Source organism: Perca fluviatilis, chromosome 10 (assembly GCF_010015445.1).
Source record: "Perca fluviatilis chromosome 10, GENO_Pfluv_1.0, whole genome shotgun sequence".
Lineage (NCBI taxonomy): Eukaryota > Metazoa > Chordata > Actinopteri > Perciformes > Percidae > Perca > Perca fluviatilis.
The window spans coordinates 2,323,175-2,340,861 of record NC_053121.1 but is presented as its reverse complement, the minus strand read 5'-3'; the positions used below and the strand labels follow the sequence as shown (position 1 = coordinate 2,340,861).

At 40.5% G+C, this 17,687-nt stretch overlaps 1 protein-coding gene across 6 annotated transcripts in view; it reads right to left on the bottom strand.

Annotated features, from left to right (window-relative positions):
• LOC120566869 (ribosomal protein S6 kinase alpha-6) overlaps positions 1-17,687 on the bottom strand; it is a 33,361-nt gene that overhangs the window by 3,887 nt on the left and 11,787 nt on the right. For 4 of the 6 annotated variants that reach the window (XM_039813534.1, XM_039813537.1, XM_039813539.1 and 1 more), the window contains 7 exons: positions 16,627-16,752; positions 15,954-16,043; positions 15,693-15,851; positions 15,426-15,587; positions 14,462-14,538; positions 14,045-14,162; positions 11,246-11,386 (listed from right to left, as the gene is read on the bottom strand). In XM_039813534.1, the coding sequence (XP_039669468.1) occupies positions 11,246-11,386; positions 14,045-14,162; positions 14,462-14,538; positions 15,426-15,587; positions 15,693-15,851; positions 15,954-16,043; positions 16,627-16,752 (873 nt within the window). The remainder of the gene's footprint in view (positions 1-11,245; positions 11,387-14,044; positions 14,163-14,461; positions 14,539-15,425; positions 15,588-15,692; positions 15,852-15,953; positions 16,044-16,626; positions 16,753-17,687) is intronic. The other 2 variants (XM_039813536.1, XM_039813538.1) reach the window with 1 other exon arrangement.

Here is a 17,687-nt window from a genome sequence, read left to right as displayed (position 1 = left end):
TCAGACGGAAGGCATCAAAAACTGGGAAGACAGCAGATGCTCTGGCTGAAATTTTAAAAATCCACGATGAACAGGTAAATAGATTTTTACACATTTCATAGGTTGAACCAGTAGAACATTGAACAGGTTCAATGATTGAAATGAGCTTTTTGACTTTTGCAATTAGTCCACTTTGTTTGCCATTTGTCTGATTGCATTAAAGATGTTAACAGGTTATTTGTGGACATATGTTCTGTTTGAACTGTTTAAAATCAGCTTTATGTAAACTCTTCAGTATATGCAATTCTGTTTTTATCTGAATAGGAAATCCATGACATACACACCAAGCGCACTACGGTTCTCCACGTCCTTCCTGTGTATCTGCGCGAGGACGTCTCTGGATGTTTAAGAACCTGCACAGTGAGTCTCCTTAAGTCACTAACAGATTCTGCTGTGTATTATCTAACCCGTAAATACTAACATTTTATTCAATGTTCAGTAAAACATTTTCTTGTAAATGTCCTTGGTTTCAGTCAGCACTTAGATTCTCTGGTATTTTGGCTGATTCATGTGTGCAGAACATGGATCTTATGTTTTTCAACTCTTACAATGAGACCCAGGTCTCTTTTGTAAAAGTGGTATTGGATTTCAATGGGACTTGGTTAAGGAAAGACAAATTATGTCATCTGTTCTGTTCCATGTGTTAGTTTGTGATTAGTATCTCTTTTTTCATTCATTCAGGATGAGTCTGATGAGCCAGAGCTTGATGGTGTTGCAGTGGGCCTCATTACTTTCATCGGTGACCATGACGCAAGTCCAGTTCACTACCACCCTGTGAGAATCACTGTCGTCATTAAAAGTGATGCCGTGGTCAGCCTTCCCAGACTTGGCGATGCCTTCCTGGTAATCTGTGGAGTGATCTATGCACTGCACCTCAGCTATCCCAAAGCACTGACCAACACTTTTGAATTCACTCTAAAGATTTAACTTGGTCTAGAAAGTGGTAAACTATCCCCAAGGTTGCAGACCCTCAAAAATGAATTAATGATGTAGAAACTCATCTGAAAAAAAGGCTGCAGGGTAAAGCATTATAAAAGGCTAGTTCAAAGTTATCTCCCTTTTGTTAATAATACATAATGCCTCAAAAGTTACTGCACTACTGCAGGTGTTCAGCCAATAGGCCCAAACTACACAGTATGCCTTTGTTCTCATTAATATAATGCAAAAGTAACGCTAATGTTTTGTATGTTTTAATGTTTTTCTTAACCATTGTGGCCTGCGCAAGATGACTCACATTTCACTGTGCATTTGATATGGTTTGTAAAACATTTACATTTTAGAGTTTTAAGTGAAAATGTTCTTAAACTCTATAGAATATTTGAAATTTCATCCAAATTGCTGCCCTGTCGCCTTACTCAGGAATTAGCAAGGAAGCCAAAAGCAGTGTTTTTTCTTTTATAGCTGTAACGAACGATAATTTCATTTTGGTATTATTGTTTTTGATTACTCCGATTATTTTCCTGACTATCTGATTAGTTGTCTGGTCAATATCAGAAATGTGTGATAAATATTTATTTCCTAGGGCCTTAAAGAAACATGCCTACCGTATTTTCCGGACTATAAGTTCCCTCCGGAGTATAAGTCGCATCAGTCAAAAAATGCGTCATGAAGAGGAAAAAACACATATATAAGTCGCGACCGGACTATAAGTCGATTTATTTAGAAATGTATTTCACAAAATCCAAAACTACACAATAGCACCCAGAACAACAGGCTGGCAATACGGGGTGTCCGGTATGTTAACGTAACACATTAACAGTTATTAAACTATACAATAGCACACAGAACAACTACCAGGGCGTGTGGGCGAGCGAGCTAACTGCACCGTTGACAAGCCTCTCCCAGCAGCACGTTGTTCAAGCACCCATGTGTGACTAGTTCCTCCAGCTCTGGCCATCTTGCTTTCAGCCCGCCGACAGCCGATTAGCTTTCTTTGTTTTCTTCATTGCATAAGAGTCACCTTTTCCCCCAGTCCCTCACAAGTTTCTCCCTTGTTTCAAACTTTCTGCTGCTCGATACCGTTTTCGGCTGCATATTTTACTACCTGCAGTTTATCTCTTTATCTCTTTCTCAGTTGTCTTTAGGAGCAGCATTCTAGTTGTCACAAGCATAGAGCCCTCTTGCGGCTGTAGATGGTAATGTGTTCAGTATGAATTAACATTTAAAAACATGTTAAATTATATATATTTTGATATACAAGTCGCACAAGTCACAGGACCAGCCAAAGTAGGAAAAAAAGTGCGACTTATAGTCCGGAAAATACGGTACTTATTGGGATTTATTCACAGTATCACCCAGAGTTAGATAAGTCCATACATACGCTTCTCATCTCTGTGCGTCGTTTATCTCTGTCTGGCAGCGCATCCCATGCCTAGCTTAGCACAGATCCTGGAGGTATCTGGCTCCATCTATGCTCCTAATAAGTGACAAAATAACGCCAACATTTTCCTATTTACATGTTGTGATTTGTACAACATGTGCTAAACTAGGCTAGCAGTGGGTGCGCCAGACAGAGTTACAACACACACTGAGACGAGAAGGGTATTTATGGACTTCTCTAACTCTGGAGGATACGGTGAATAAGACAAAGTCCCATTAAGTCGGCGTGTTCGTTTAAGTGACCAGGAACACATTTGGAAGGATAGGATCAGATAATTTTGAGTTTTTCTTCTTAAAAATCTCTCAAATGTATTTATTTATTTATTTATTTAATATACAATTAAAGTATATAAGTATATTTTAAAATTATTTTTTATTTTAATTTATAAATGTTTTTCTATTTCATTTTAACATGTAACTGTTCAAAAGCAGACGTTCACGACTTTTAGATATATTAAGTTAGTTAAACTTAATGTAAGTGAGGCAATCAGTTGCCTAAACATTTTTAAGTTTTGAATCACGTTTTTAAGTAAACAAACTCAACATATTTGACTAATGTGTACTTAAAACAATGACAAAACAAACTAATAAACATTGAGTTTTATTAACATAAAAATTGTGTGGTTGTGTACTTATTTTTTTAAAGTTCTGTGAACTTATTCCTGTGGTTTGAAAACTCAAAACTGTAAGTCATAATAACTGAAAATAATTGAGTTCCCTTAACAGAAAACTAAGTCATATTAACTGCAAATATTTGAGTTGAGCTAAATGAGCACTTTTAATTTAACTGTTATCAAAAGGTACAAGTAGCAATTCAACCAACCTTTTAAGTTCGGAAAATTTTGACTTTTAAGTTAATCAACTTAAAAAAACTTAGGCAACTGATTGCCTCACTTTTTTTGAGTTCTGGTAACTTATTCGGGTTTACAGTGCATGCATACATGCATGCATGCATGCATGCATGCATGCATACATACATACATACACACACAAACACCTTAGTGGTCCCCTAATACTGTATCTGAAGTCTCTTTTATATAGACCTTAGTGGTCCCCTAATACTGTATCTGTAGTCTCTTTTATATAGACCTTAGTGGTCCCCTAATACTGTATCTGAAGTCTCTTTTATATAGACCTTAGTGGTCCCCTAATACTGTATCTGTAGTCTCTTTTATATAGACCTTAGTGGTCCCCTAATACTGTATCTGTAGTCTCTTTTATATAGACCTTAGTGGTCCCCTAATACTGTATCTGAAGTCTCTTTCCAGAAATTCAGCCTTGGTGCAGAATTCCAGCCACTAGAGCCAGTCCCACAATGAGCTTCACTTAGGATGTGCCATTTCTGTGTCTGTAGCTATTGAGGAGGAGAGAGGGGAGGTGGAGGGTGGGGGTGTGTCCTTGACCAGCTGTCTGTCTGTCTGTCTGTCTGTCTGTCTGTCTGTCTCTACCTTTCCCCTTATGACATCATAAGGAGAAGATTCCAGATCGGCCCATCTGAGCTTTCATTTTCTCAAAGGCAGAGCAGGATACCCAGGGCTCGGTTTACACCTATCACCATTTCTAGCCACTGGGGGACCATAGGCAGGCTGGGGGAACGCATATTAATGCTAAAAAACCTCAAGTGAAATGTTCATGCCATGGGACCTTTAAGATTCAGAGCTATGAACTCAACTTTTTCCTTATCTTTTTGTATTTGTAAACATTTTTCCATTGCTGTTTTGTTCTATGTTACATTATTTAATTCTACCTTTGCCTAACTATATTCATGGTACCTTGCACACTTTACTAGATTATGTATCTTTAAGGAATACTGTTTCTGCCTTCCCTGCTCTACCTGTAAAGCACTTTGGGTCAACTCTTGTTCGTTTAAATGTGCTATACAAATAAAATGACTTGACTAACACTTTGCTGGTGTGTGTGTGTGTGTGTGTGTGTGTGTGTGTGTGTGTGTGTGTGTGTGTTGTAAGTTTGCATTATTTTCCTAAAGAGTGTGCACAGGAGATCAGTCGGTTTTGTGGTACTAAACAAGCCCAGGTTTTTTTTTGATTTCGGGATGCTCATTTCACCCTGATACATTATCTTTATCCATTCAGCAAAAGAAGCATTCATCTTGACATTTTTTTTCAGATTCTGGTTGAGTTATGCTAGCTAAGGTTAATGGCAATTCTTTCTACCGCCAGCAGAGCTTTTCCACCAAAATTAGCGCCTATATTGTAGTGGAATGGCTTCAAATGACGACCAAAAACGCTCGTCTTTAACTGTGAACATTTACTGTTCAATACTTTGCAGTTTTACAAACAAGAAAGTGAACGAACTTCAGCATGACGGTCATGTCTGCATCTAGCGTCACACTTTCATCTCATCACAAGCTAGCAAGAGTACACAACAGACAACTTCTGTGTAGACTCTTTCAAAATTAAAAGCACATCCTGGGACGGTTCCTAGTAAACTCAATTACTGTTAAACAAATAAGGTTGTGTACCTTTTCACATATTAGCTGTAAATCAAGTATTGTAAATAATGTAAGTAGTGAGTTTTAAACCACACTATGATTTACCATTTCCTTTAGACTGTTATAAACTAAACAACATGAATTCCTTATTCAAGTGCGTTTAACAAAACATGTCACAACATATATGCAGGTCCTTTAAATGTGGAAAAACCCACTAAAAGTGGCCGGGTTGGTTCAGTGGGTAGAGCAGGCGCACATATACTGAGAGGTTTATGCCTCAACGCAGAGGTCCAGGGTTCGAATCCCCCTCTCTCACCCCTTTCTCACCTAGCTGTCCTGTCAAAATTAAAAGGCGGAAAAGCCCAAAAAATAATCTTTAAAAAAAAATAAAAACAATAATCCTTTCCCATAGAGTATGCTTTGTTTTTTTTGTTTTTTCTGGTGTTACGGAGTAAACAGTAGAAACTAGAAAGCAGCATGGAGTCCAGTGAAAATATTACGGTGGTTACTTTATATCTGTGCAGACTAATTTGGATAGATGTTTTCGAGATAATTTGTCACTGAGAAGATGTGCGTCAAAGCATAACACCGGAAAAGGGGCAAAAATTAGCGCAATGTTTCCATCACTGTCGGTTGGAGCTGAAGCCCACAAATACTGGGACTACTGCAGAGTCAATTGTCCCGAGAATGAATGCAGATTGTAACCTTTCCCACCAAAGACAAAAGCCAGATGGTAGTGGGTGTTAGTGGGTGTTTTTGTCCAGTGGGAAGCGGTTTGTTTATCTTGTACCACCCACTTATCCAGAGAATGAATCAGAAACGCGTCATACTCGACATCATCTGAAAATGTGCAGCACTAAAACCTAACACTGGGTAGAGCTTTGCAGGTGCATCTTAAAAAAAGTCAAAAAAACATGACGATCAAAATTATAAGCAAATACTAAGGGCCACGGTGCAGGCAGTCATGGTCAAGAGGTTCAGTAACATTGACACATGCTCATGTAAATCACAACTGCCTCGGTTACACACATCAGCGCGTCTACACAGAAACCAGTCAAACTGGTGAACCATCCATTCTGACAGAAAAGGTGCCTAATTGATGAAAGTTCAAAGACGAGACTAAGTTCGAGCTTACAGAGCAAATAATGTCTCCTGATGGCTGCGGTGTGCAGCGAGGCATTTCACTAGTTAATATTGGTCAGATCTGAGTGTGTGAGTGTGTGTGTGTGTGTGTGTTTACATTTACTCCTATATTTTTGAGTAGGTGTGCTGGGATTTTATCTTTTGTTATCCTATCTTATTTATTATCTCTTATATTTAGTATATTTCTTGTATTTTCTGTATGTGTGTATGTTTGTATGTTCTTGGAACTTGCTGCTGTTACAAAGTTTTTTCCCAGTTTGGGATTACCCGTGTTCCAAATTATTATGCAAATGATATTTTACACAGATTTTCCTAAATAGTTGATGCAAATGACAGTCAGTATAACTTCCAAGTCACCAACCGTTTGGGTATAAGTCAAATTTAATTGAACAAACCACCCAATTTTTTCAAAAATAAAAAACTCAAAATGCACTGTTCCAAATTATTATGCACAACAGAGTTTCCAAACATTGTATAGGTTTTAAAGAACTGAAAATAGTAATTTGCTGAATTTAGAGCATTAGGAGGTTACTGAAATCAAAAGTTATTTCAATCAAATCCATCTTAACAGGGCCAGTTGCATGTTGACATAGGGACCCCTTCTTTGATATCACCTTCACAATTATTGCATCCATTGAACTTATGAGTTTATGGAGAGTTTCTGCTTCAATTTCTTTGCAGGATGTCAGAATAGCCTCTCAGAGCTGCTGTTTGGATGCAAAATGCCTCATAGATCTTTTGCTTGAGGATGCTCCAAAGGTTCTCAATAGGGTTGAGGTCAGGGGAGGATGGGGGCCACACCATGAGTTTCTCTCCTTTTAGGCCCATCGCAGCCAATGAAACAGAGGTATTCTTTGCAACACAGCAAGAAGGTACGATTCTTCTTTTTGTACCAGTGGTCAGTCAGAAGCTCTACATATTTTGCCGAGGTCATTTTCACACCTTCAGGGACCCTAAAGGGGCCTACCAGCTCTCTCCCCATGATTCCGGCCCAAAACATGACTCCGCCACCTCCTTGCTGACGTCGCAGCTTTATTGGGACATGGTGGCCATCCACCAACCATCCACTACTCCATCCATCTGGACCATCCAGGGTTGCAAGGCACTCATCAGTAAACAAGAATGTTTGAAAATTTGTCTTCATGTATTTCTGGGCCCACTGCAACCATCCTCCCCTGACCTTAACCCTATTGAGAACCTTTGGAGCATCCTCAAGCAAAAGATCTATGCGAGTGGGAGGCAGTTTGCATCCAAACAGCAGCTCTGGGAGGCTATTCTGACATCCTGCAAAGAAATTCAAGCAGAAACTCTCCATAAACTCACAAGTTCAATGGATGCAAGAATTGTGAAGGTGATATCAAAGAAGGGCTACGTTGACGCTATGTTAACATGGAACTGGCCCTGTTAAGATGAGTTTGATTGAAATAGCTTTTGATTTCAGTAAATATGACCTCCTAATGCTGCAAATTCAGCAAATGTCCATTTTCAGTTTTTTAAAACCTATACAATGTTTTGAAACTCTGTTGTGCATAATAATTTGGAACAGTGCATTTTGAGTTTTTTATTTAAAAAAAAAAAAAAAATTAAAAAAAAAAAATACTGTTTTCATTGGGTGGTTTGTTCAATGAAATTCAACTTATACCCTAACGGTTGGTGACTTGAAAGTTATACTGACTGTCATTTGCATCGACTATTTAGGAAAATCAGTGGAAAATATCATTGGCACAATAATTTGGAACACGGTGTAATGAAGTCCGTCCATCCACCCATCTAGATCTTGAATCACATGTGCAAGAGAGGAGAAGAGCAAAACTAGATCAGTGAGAGCAGCAGTGGGATTGATGATGGGCACGATGACGGGTCCACAGTCAGCAACACCAAAATTCTGACCGACCGAGATGATGCACGGTCCGCATTGTGCTAATAGAAAGGTACAATTCAATGTGTCCATCGAACCAGCCATCCTACATGACGATAATTGTACTGTCTGGTGGCGGGGTGGTAATGACGCTGGAAATCTATCAATAAAGCTTTGCTTGGATGTCAGAACTAAACACTGCTGCTGACCAGGTGCATCCCTTAATGGGGATACTATCCTCTGATAACGCGCAATGTCACAACTCATGCATTACAACGGCTTCATAGACATGACAGTGACCTATGCCGCTGTCCTTCACAGTCACCAGGCCGCAGAAATGTGAGGTTGAACAGGATGTCCACTGCATGAAAACTCTACAGGAACGTGTTGCGTGGTGTCCAAAACCACATTTTCTAGTTTACCGGCGGAAAAAAGGTTCCGTGCGCCAGGCGCATGGTTCAAAAGGGTTGTACCTAGTGCCAACATTTTTTTTTTATTATTGGTGAGTTTTGGGTGTAACATGCAATAAACCAATGAGAGGGTCCTCTTCCATTCCCTTTAAAAGCCAGGCACGTTTGGACCTCGGCACATTGCTATTATGGAGGAGGATTTGCTGAGCAGGAAGGAGAGATGTTCAGGAGAAGAAACTGATCTGCTCGTGCATGAAGTGAAAGTGCACGAGCAGATCATATAATACTTTCACATTGTAATATTTTCATTTTTAATCTTCTGCATGTTTGTGTGCTGCTATGCGTCCCTGTGTGTGTGTAACAAGCATAGCGTACACGCACATTTTACTAATAACTATGAAATGCTGCGTTATTGACTTTAGACCAGGTTTTTGTTGGCCAATGGTGAAACCACTTCCCGCTGCTTCAAGATAAAATATGCCCAGAATGCACCTGAACACACCTCCCTGTAAGACCAGCACGCCCATGAGCGCACAGATGGGTGCAAGTGCATTTGCTATTTAAACGATGTGGGCGCTGGACGGGAAACTGACAACTGCGCCAGGTGCAAGACAGGGCCCTGTATTTCTGAGTGGTACCGATACGATTTGTTCCCACCAAAAGCCAGAAGTAATACAGAAGTCTGCCATGTCTGCTTACCTGTTGCATTACATGAATAAACCTCTCTACAGAACACGCAGTGAGAAAGAGGAATGATGGTACCAAGTTAGAGGTTTAGGTGATATGCTGAGGGTCAAAATGACTGTGAGTCTGTGTGTAGTTAAAGTGGTGAGGAGAGAAATGAGACACAAAGCCAAGCTCTCAATTTAATGTTGATATTTGTTCCTACACTCACCTATGATCACAGGCTTTGGCTTGCATCTGAAGGAAAGGGGGAGGGGGAAATCACAGACAGAAGCAGCTTCCTGTGAAGGGTAGCTGGCCTCTCTCTGCATGGTTGGGTGAAGAGTTCAGCAATTTTAGAGAGCCTCTATATATACAGCAAGGACGCTGCCCAGACAACGTCTCTCTGTAGAAGACGATAGAGTGATAGAGACTGCAGCACTAGATAGAGACATATTGTGCCTTCAAGTGTGGTCATGTTGAGGGTTCGCATGACTCTATAAGTGGAAAGTTTCTGATAGCTTCCAGGTCACGATTTGTGATGTACGCTGATGTTTTAATGTTGGTACCCATTAAAGTTCCTTTCATTTTTTTACGTCAGTTTGTTGTCATCTACCTTCTTTATCCTATCCGTCCTATCGCTCCTTACCTTAGTGCTGGAGTTAAAAAAGAATGATTCACCATTTTTTGAAAAAGAAAAAAAAAAAGAAAAAAGTGAAAAAGGCAACATACTTTTTTGTTGTCAGTCGCTTAGCAACATTGCTCTGGTGAACCACTTGAGTGCCACATAGGTTGTGTCAAAAATAGGACCTGATAAGTTCCATTTGAAAAGAAGCATCTGACCGGGAAAGGTGGCAAGATAAGATGGAAGGATGGACACATCTGCTCTGTTGGATCTGCTATTAATATTAGATAAGGTTAGAAGTGTGTATCACCAAGCATTATAGGTCAAGAGGCACTGCAAGGGTATGACATCATGTAGCAGAGTTCAGACCTTCTTCTGGTTCGGGGAGATGCTGTGGTTCCATGTTTAGAAACACTGAGTAAACGGGCTTTACTCATTAGGCCAACACATGTGAGAACATGTGTCCCAACTAGTGGTGGAAGAAGTATTCAGATCCTTTACTTAAGTAAAAGTACTAATACCACACTGTAAAAAATACTCTGTTACAAGTAAATGTCCTGCATTGAAAATGTTACTTAAAGCTACATTGTGTAAGAATTTCTCCCATCTAGCGGTGAAATTGTATATGACAACCAATTGGCTTTTACTTTCTAGCCCCTCCCATTCTGATCGCATTTTAATTCCTACGGTAGCCGTATTATTCCAAGAAGTACGACTTTGTCTGTGAGTGTTCCTTCCAGTGTAATAATAGTTTTAGGTTTTCGTTATTTTGGTACCATTTCATTGCTAACATCAGCTATCAGGTTCCCAAACGAATGCAAGCTAATGTTAGTAAAGTATCAGCATGATCCTCCATCTTCAACAAGCTTTCAAATCTGCTGGCAGTCGCGTGTAATCTCCCCCTGGTATTCGTCACAGTGCCACGGAGTGTAAAAGCACGAAAGGCGGCAGTATGTCCCTCTTTGGCTAATGCATTTTAAAGATGGAGGCGCAACATGGCAGAATACATACGAGCGACATGCTCATATTTATTCTGAATGATTCTGAATGGCAGATTCTACGTATATGAGAATACTTTGATTAGTTGGTGGAAGTAATTACAAATGAATGAGCACATATTTGTGAAAGAACAAAAAGGGTTTTTTGCTAAGAATCCACTCAAAACATTACACAATGGAGCTTTAAGTAAAAATATGTAAGTATCATCAGGAAAATGTACTTAAAGTATTAAAAGTAAAAGTTCTCGATGCAGAAGATCCAAACTGTTGTGTCAATCAACTAAGTTTATACTTGGCTAATCATTTCAGCTGCACTTTTTAGGCAGTTATATTGTTGGGTAGTTTTAATTTATGAGTTTTGTCTGCAAAAATCCTAATTTGTAAAGTAACTAAAGCTGTCAGATGAATGTAGTGGAGTAAAAAGTGCAATATTTCTCTCTGAAATGTAGTAGAGTAGAAGAAGAAAGTGACAAAAAGTGAAGCCTCAAGTAAAGTACAAGTACCTCAAATTTGTACTTATGAACAGTACCGTACTTGAGTAAATGTACTTCGTTACATCGCATCTCTGGAAGGTACAACTTGCCTTTACATTCGACTACATGGTATCAAATGATGGAGGCTGTGTTTTTGCTGCTGGGTCTCTGTCCGTGCATTGAGTAGGAGGATGTAAACACCCACCTTGACGAGGTGAGGTGCGTCATGGCGTGTGAGCTGGTAGTGTGGTAGCGTATCTCTGCAGGTGATCCAGGAATGCTTGAGAACCTGCGCCGCGGTGTATCGCTGGTGAGGGTCCACATGGAGCATATGGGACAGCAAGTCCTGGAACATAGAATATAAATACAGTAATAACATCAAGTTATTTCAAGTGGGATTTTTCATTGATGGATAAACACACAATTAGGCCTGTAACAATTATTACATAATTGTCCTTTATATTTTACATAATCGCGGTTTAACCGCAATTAATTGCTGACATTAGCTAAGGTCTTAAGGCGTATGACTGGTAATTTTTAATTTTGTTTCGATATGCCAAATTGTAATTATATAGGCTAAGTGATTACTGCTTGCTGACTATATATTTTACATTTTTTTAAATTAAGTTATGTAGCACCTTTGAAAAAAAAGAAAAGAAAAGGTGTACAAAGTGCTTTACAGACATGAAAAGAGAGGGGGAAAAAAAATATATCAATAATATAGGAAGATCTAGAAAATATGCTTTAAAAAGGTCCCATGACATGACAATGTCACTTTATGAGGTTTTTTAACACTAATATGCGTTCCCCCAGCCTGTCTATGGTCCCCCAGTGGCTAGAAATGGTGATAGGTGTAAACCGAGCCCTGGGTATCCTGCTCTGCCTTTGAGAAAATGAAAGCTCAGATGGGCCGATCTGGAATCTTCTCCTTATGAGGTCATAAGGAGCAAGGTTACCTGCCCTTTCTCTGCTTTGCCCGCCCAGAGAATTTCGCCCACCCATGAGAAAGAGAGAGAGACATCATGGCTTTCAAACAAGCAAAGTGGCAGTTGGTCAAGGCCACCCCCCCACCCTCCACCTTGTCCCCCCCTCTCTCCTCCTCAATAGCTACAGACACAGAAATGGCACATCCTAAGGAAAGCTCATTGTGGGACTGGCTCTGGCACTGGCAGATACAGTATTAGGGGACCACTAAGCAGGGGCGGATTGGCCATCGGGAATACCGGGAACAATCCCGAACGGCCAGTCCATTTCAGGCCGAACCGGCCGGTGGTCAATACTTTTTTTTTTTTTTTTTCCATACGCGACCGGCCTGGCCGGCCGTTCAGCTGCAGCGGAGTGCTGTGTGTGTTTCAGACCGGGCCAAACCAATACTTTCAATCTTGCGGGGGGATATGAGCGGCCCCTCCTAACTGATCCTCGTTTTTTCCTGACATCCGATTGGCTCAAACTTAAGGCGCCGAAAAAAAGAGTTTACTTTCTCTTTGGTGATGTGAGGTAGGACAGTTTTAGGTTTTTAGGAGTTTTAGGCCTGTTTACCTGAGTTGTTTCTGTCTCCAAATTTTTGCTTTGATAAGCTAATTGTTTTTATTTTCTATTGTTGCACACATACACTCTCATCAGGAGGAGAGAGGAGGAGGAGGAGCAGCAGGAGAGAAGAGGAGGAGGAGCAGTAGAAGAAAAGAGCAGGATGAGGAGGAGCAGTAGGATAGAAGAGGAGGAGCAGCAGGAGGAGAGAGGATGAGGAGCAGCAGGAGGAGGAGAGAGGAGGAGGAGGAGAGAGGAAGAGCAGGAAACAGACAGGTAGAGGGGCAGTGTGCAGGGCTGGGTAGGCAATCATATTAGGCATATCAATCAATCAGATATTTACATATAGGATAAAATGCCAATAGTTCCACATACTAGATCATAACTTGACTGAAGCACAGATTCAATTAGAAAATGTTTTATTCTTAATCATATTTATAACTGATGTTCTTCTCATGCATATGATATGTAGCTGCACAATCAGTAAGCAGAGGCAGGGTCCATCACAGGGGAACACACACACACACACACACACACACACACACACACACACACACACACACACACACACACACACACACACACACACACACACACACACACACACACACACACACACACACACACACACACACACACACACACACACACACACACCACCCCCACACCAACCACACACACCCACACACACACCTCTATTTTATGGGACTGCACTGCAGTTTTTGAGTATATGAGTGTGAGTATTTGTAACTATTTGATCACTCCAACTGACTGTGCACATGACATGCTGGTAGTTAGCAGTATACTGTGACTTATGTGTTGGAGATTAGGTTTTGCTGACCTGGTTGTGTTCAGTGCAGTGGTGACTTGCTTATACAACCTGAGGAGGCAGGTGTCATCCTGAAGTTTCTTCAAGGTCTTCAGCGTAATCTGATTCTCTTTATACCATAAAAACACTATTAGAATTAAAATAACTGCAAAATATCCTTCTGCTCGTGCACCAAGGGCACTCGCGTAAAAGGCCTCTCCATCTTAAAGTCCCGGGCTGAATTTCAGTCCCAGTACGGCCCTGCCACTAAGGTCTATATAAAAGAGACTTCAGATACAGTATTAGGGGACCACTAAGGTCTATATAAAAGAGACTTCAGATACAGTATTAGGGGACCACTGAGGTCTATATAAAAGAGACTTCAGATACAGTATTAGGGGACCACTAAGGTCTATATAAAAGAGACTTCAGATACAGTATTAGGGGACCACTAAGGTCTATATAAAAGAGACTTCAGATACAGTATTAGGGGACCACTAAGGTCTATATAAAAAGAGACTTCAGATACAGTATTAGGGGACCACTAAGGTCTATATAAAAGCATCCAAAGAGCACCATGTCATGGGACCTTAAAAGTCACAGTAATAATGAAAATTAGCTTCAAATACACGCTGCCTGTGTGAAGCGAAAGAGTGTCAGTGTGTGTACCTTTGAGGTGTCTGATACAGTATCCCAGTTGCCACCTGTCAAAGAGAACTTTCCAGATCCTATCCGGAGAAGAATCTCTTCTGGTGTGTCGTTTGGCCCATTGGCAAACGGTGTGTACCTGACGGGGCAAAAAGAAGAAATTAGGAAAACGCATGCTGTATTTCAATTCATAGAGTCTATTGTATACTAGTCTTTGGCACTTTGAAAATTATTTATCAGAAATTTGCAACTAAAAAGTGCTCCAGAACGCATACGCAAAGCAAGTAAGCAGAGCAATGATGTAGACTATTTGGAGCTCCATCTTTGCACGGCATTAGACTGGTTTAAGACATTTGGACACTTCACGATTAATCATTCCCTCCCACATTTAAGCCAAATTATCCATTATTAAATTTTTTTTTTTTAGTGCAGTCTTACCCTGCCAGCATGGTATACAGTAGAACTCCAAGACTCCATATATCACAGGCTGCATCATAACCTTGCCGCATTAGTACCTGGACCAACACAAACAAAGAAAGGCAAACCATTAGGGACTTATATTGACAATGGGAATAAAAAATAATAAAAAAAAACCTCTTCTTTACATGCTTGCTATCTATCCTCTCCCACATTAAATCGCTTTCACCATATTTTAAAAAATTGTATTGTACATGTTTTTAAGTTCAGTTCAAATTTACTTATATAGCACATTTAAAAAAATAAATAAATAAATAAAAATAAAAAGGATAATATACACAAACCATACACAAAACAAAATAAACAGTAGAAAAAGGTCAAGGTGTCAAAGCTCAACTTGAATTGAAAGCCAATGAATAGAAGTGGGTCTTAAGCAAGCACTTGAAGGTTTCAGCGGTCCGAGCAGTTCTTATTTAAATGAGTAAACTATTCCAGAGATTTGGAGCAGCCACTGAAAAGGCTCGGCCAGCTTTATTTTTTTAACCTGGATCTGATTGGATGACATCAGTGCTTTGACAGGAGCGTGGACATGTAAAAGTTCCGATAAATAAGAAGCCAACAACCCATTTAAAATCTTAAAAACAAATACAATTTTAAAATCAATCCCGAAAGGGACAGGAAGCCACTGCTCGCGCTTTTTAGTCCCGGTTAAAAGCAGAGCTGCTGGGTTCTGGACTAACTGTAACCGACGAAGCGATGACTGATCCAACCCAACATGTAAAGAGTTACTGTAGTCTAATTGAGGCGTAATAAATGCATGTATAACTCTTTTGAAATCATTACGTAGCAGGTAGGGCTTGACTTTAGCCAAAAGTCTCAGCTGGATAAAACAGGCTTTAACAACAGAACTAATCTGTTTTTCAAAGTCGTACATTCCCTCTAGCATTTGTTCTCTTTTTTTCTTCCATCCTTTCTCCCCTCTCACCTCTGGTGCCACAAAGTTTGCGGTGTAACAGGGGGTGAGCAGCAGTCCGTTGCCTCCCCGAAGCTGCTTAGCGAATCCAAAGTCACAGATCCTGATGGAGTCGGGATTTCCCGAGTCATCCATATATAGGATGTTACTGGGCTTCAGGTCTCGGTGTACCACCTGGGGAAGGAGGAGGGAAAAAAATAAAAAAATAAAAAATACATTAGCGAAGAAGATATCACATTTTTCACTTGTGCTCAAATATGTACACAAGTGTTTCCTCACCCCTTGGCAGTGGAGGTAGTCAACAGTCTTGGTGATGGTGTAGAGCACAGCACTGGCCTCTCTCTCAGAGAAAAACTTCTGCCTGAGGATCTTATCCAGCAGCTCCCCTCCCTTCATCAGCTCCGTCACCAGGTATACATACCTGCCCTCGTCATACACCTGACGCACACACACACACACACACACACACACACACAGTATGGTGACAAACTACAAACGTTACTGCCGTGAAATGCTCGCGCACACACAAAGGTTACTGACGTCTTTCAGTGTGATGATGTTGGGATGCTGTCCGTATCGCATCAGGATCTCGATCTCTTCAGAGGGGTCCCTCTTACTTTTGTCTATAATCTGAGACACGTGGAAACACAGATATGAGCAGTGAGTCAAATTACAGAGTGTACTGGCAAAGAATTAAAGCATTTAAAAATCTAAACTAGCTTAAATAATAGAAGCAGCATTATGGTTTCAGTAGCTTGAAGCGGTGCTGCCCCCTGCTGGTCTGTTGGCCAATAGAAATGCTTTCTTAATTTTCCTCAATTTCATTCACACATTCAGAGGCTTTTATGAACCCACACTCTAGAGACACCAATATGTGAAAATTGTGCATTTAGTGCACTTAGTCATTTAGTTCCCAAGGATTTTAAAATCACAGGGCTCTTTAAAGCCACAGCCTTCTAAATGGCTTACAAATGCACTAAGAGTGGAGTTACATTCTTTTTAATAAAAAAATAAATAATCATACACAGTTACTCAAGAGGTGCTGATCATGAGAGGAACAACTTCAAAAAAGGCTGTCACACAGCATGAATGCAACTATTGATATTGACCATGACACATAATGCATCGGAGGCCTGAAGACTAGAGGAGCAGAAAAGAGAAAATGAACACTGGTGCTTAGTAGATTTAAAAAATACATACAAAAATAACTTACTACCTTCACAGCATAGTCCATGGCAGAGACTCGGTGTACACAGCGTTTACAAATGGAGTAGGATCCGACCCCTATGTCCTCCTGCAGCTCGTAGAGATCAGAGAACTTGGTCGAGCCCCCGTGCATCTGGAGAGAACAAGATTTTAACTGTTACGTTACATTCTTTAAATGGGGACATATCACTTTTCAGGGTAAATAGCGTGCCTACCAACCCACAAACTGTGAAATAAAACAACACAATCAGTTTTTTGTTGGCTGCCTAGATCAGAATGAACAGGTCAAGCAATTCAGATTTGTCTCCCCTTCATAGAATATACCGCCCGCCATCGGAGTATCTCAACACAAGTAAAAAGTTTGTAAATTTACGTAAATATATATATATATAGTTATAAATACAAGACATTGTGCATTTTTTTTTTCCTTAACAAGATGTATTTATGCCAGCCAATCTTCTTAGTTACACCCACACAACTCTGTGAGAGGAGCCACAGGTTAGGGGACAGTTAGCGTTGTGAGTAGCCTAAAGCCCAAGGTTGCTGGATGAGGTCCCCATGACCCCAGTCTGACGTCTTTAGCGCGATTTATGGTCCTGTGGAGGCTCCACGCAAAGCTTTTGCCGTAGCCTACGTAAGTGGCCTGAAGTTTATACTTGTGCATTGGTGTGTGTCAATCTCTTTAAGAGTTTAGCAGGGCCGGTGTGTGTGTGTGTGTGTGTGTGTGTGTGTGTTGTAGAGCGAGTGAGTGACGTTGATTCGCTTTAGAGTGAGTAGTGACTCTAGTCATAGTGAGAGAAACAAAGTGTCTCCTCCTGTTCTTTCTGACTACGGTCAGAAACCTGTAGCAGGAAAAGTTAACCTTCTCCCAGGTGTCATGTTGTTGATGGAGAAGGAGAACCAGGAGATGAGTCGGGGGAAATGCAACGCTACCAAGCCATGGCCGAGCGACGTGTAGATACATTTTTTTCGAGAGGTGCACGTCTGGCAACGGCGTAGGGTCCATGTCGCCACGTACCTACGTACGTAGCCACGGCGTAAATTTAACGCAGAAGCATAAATCACGCT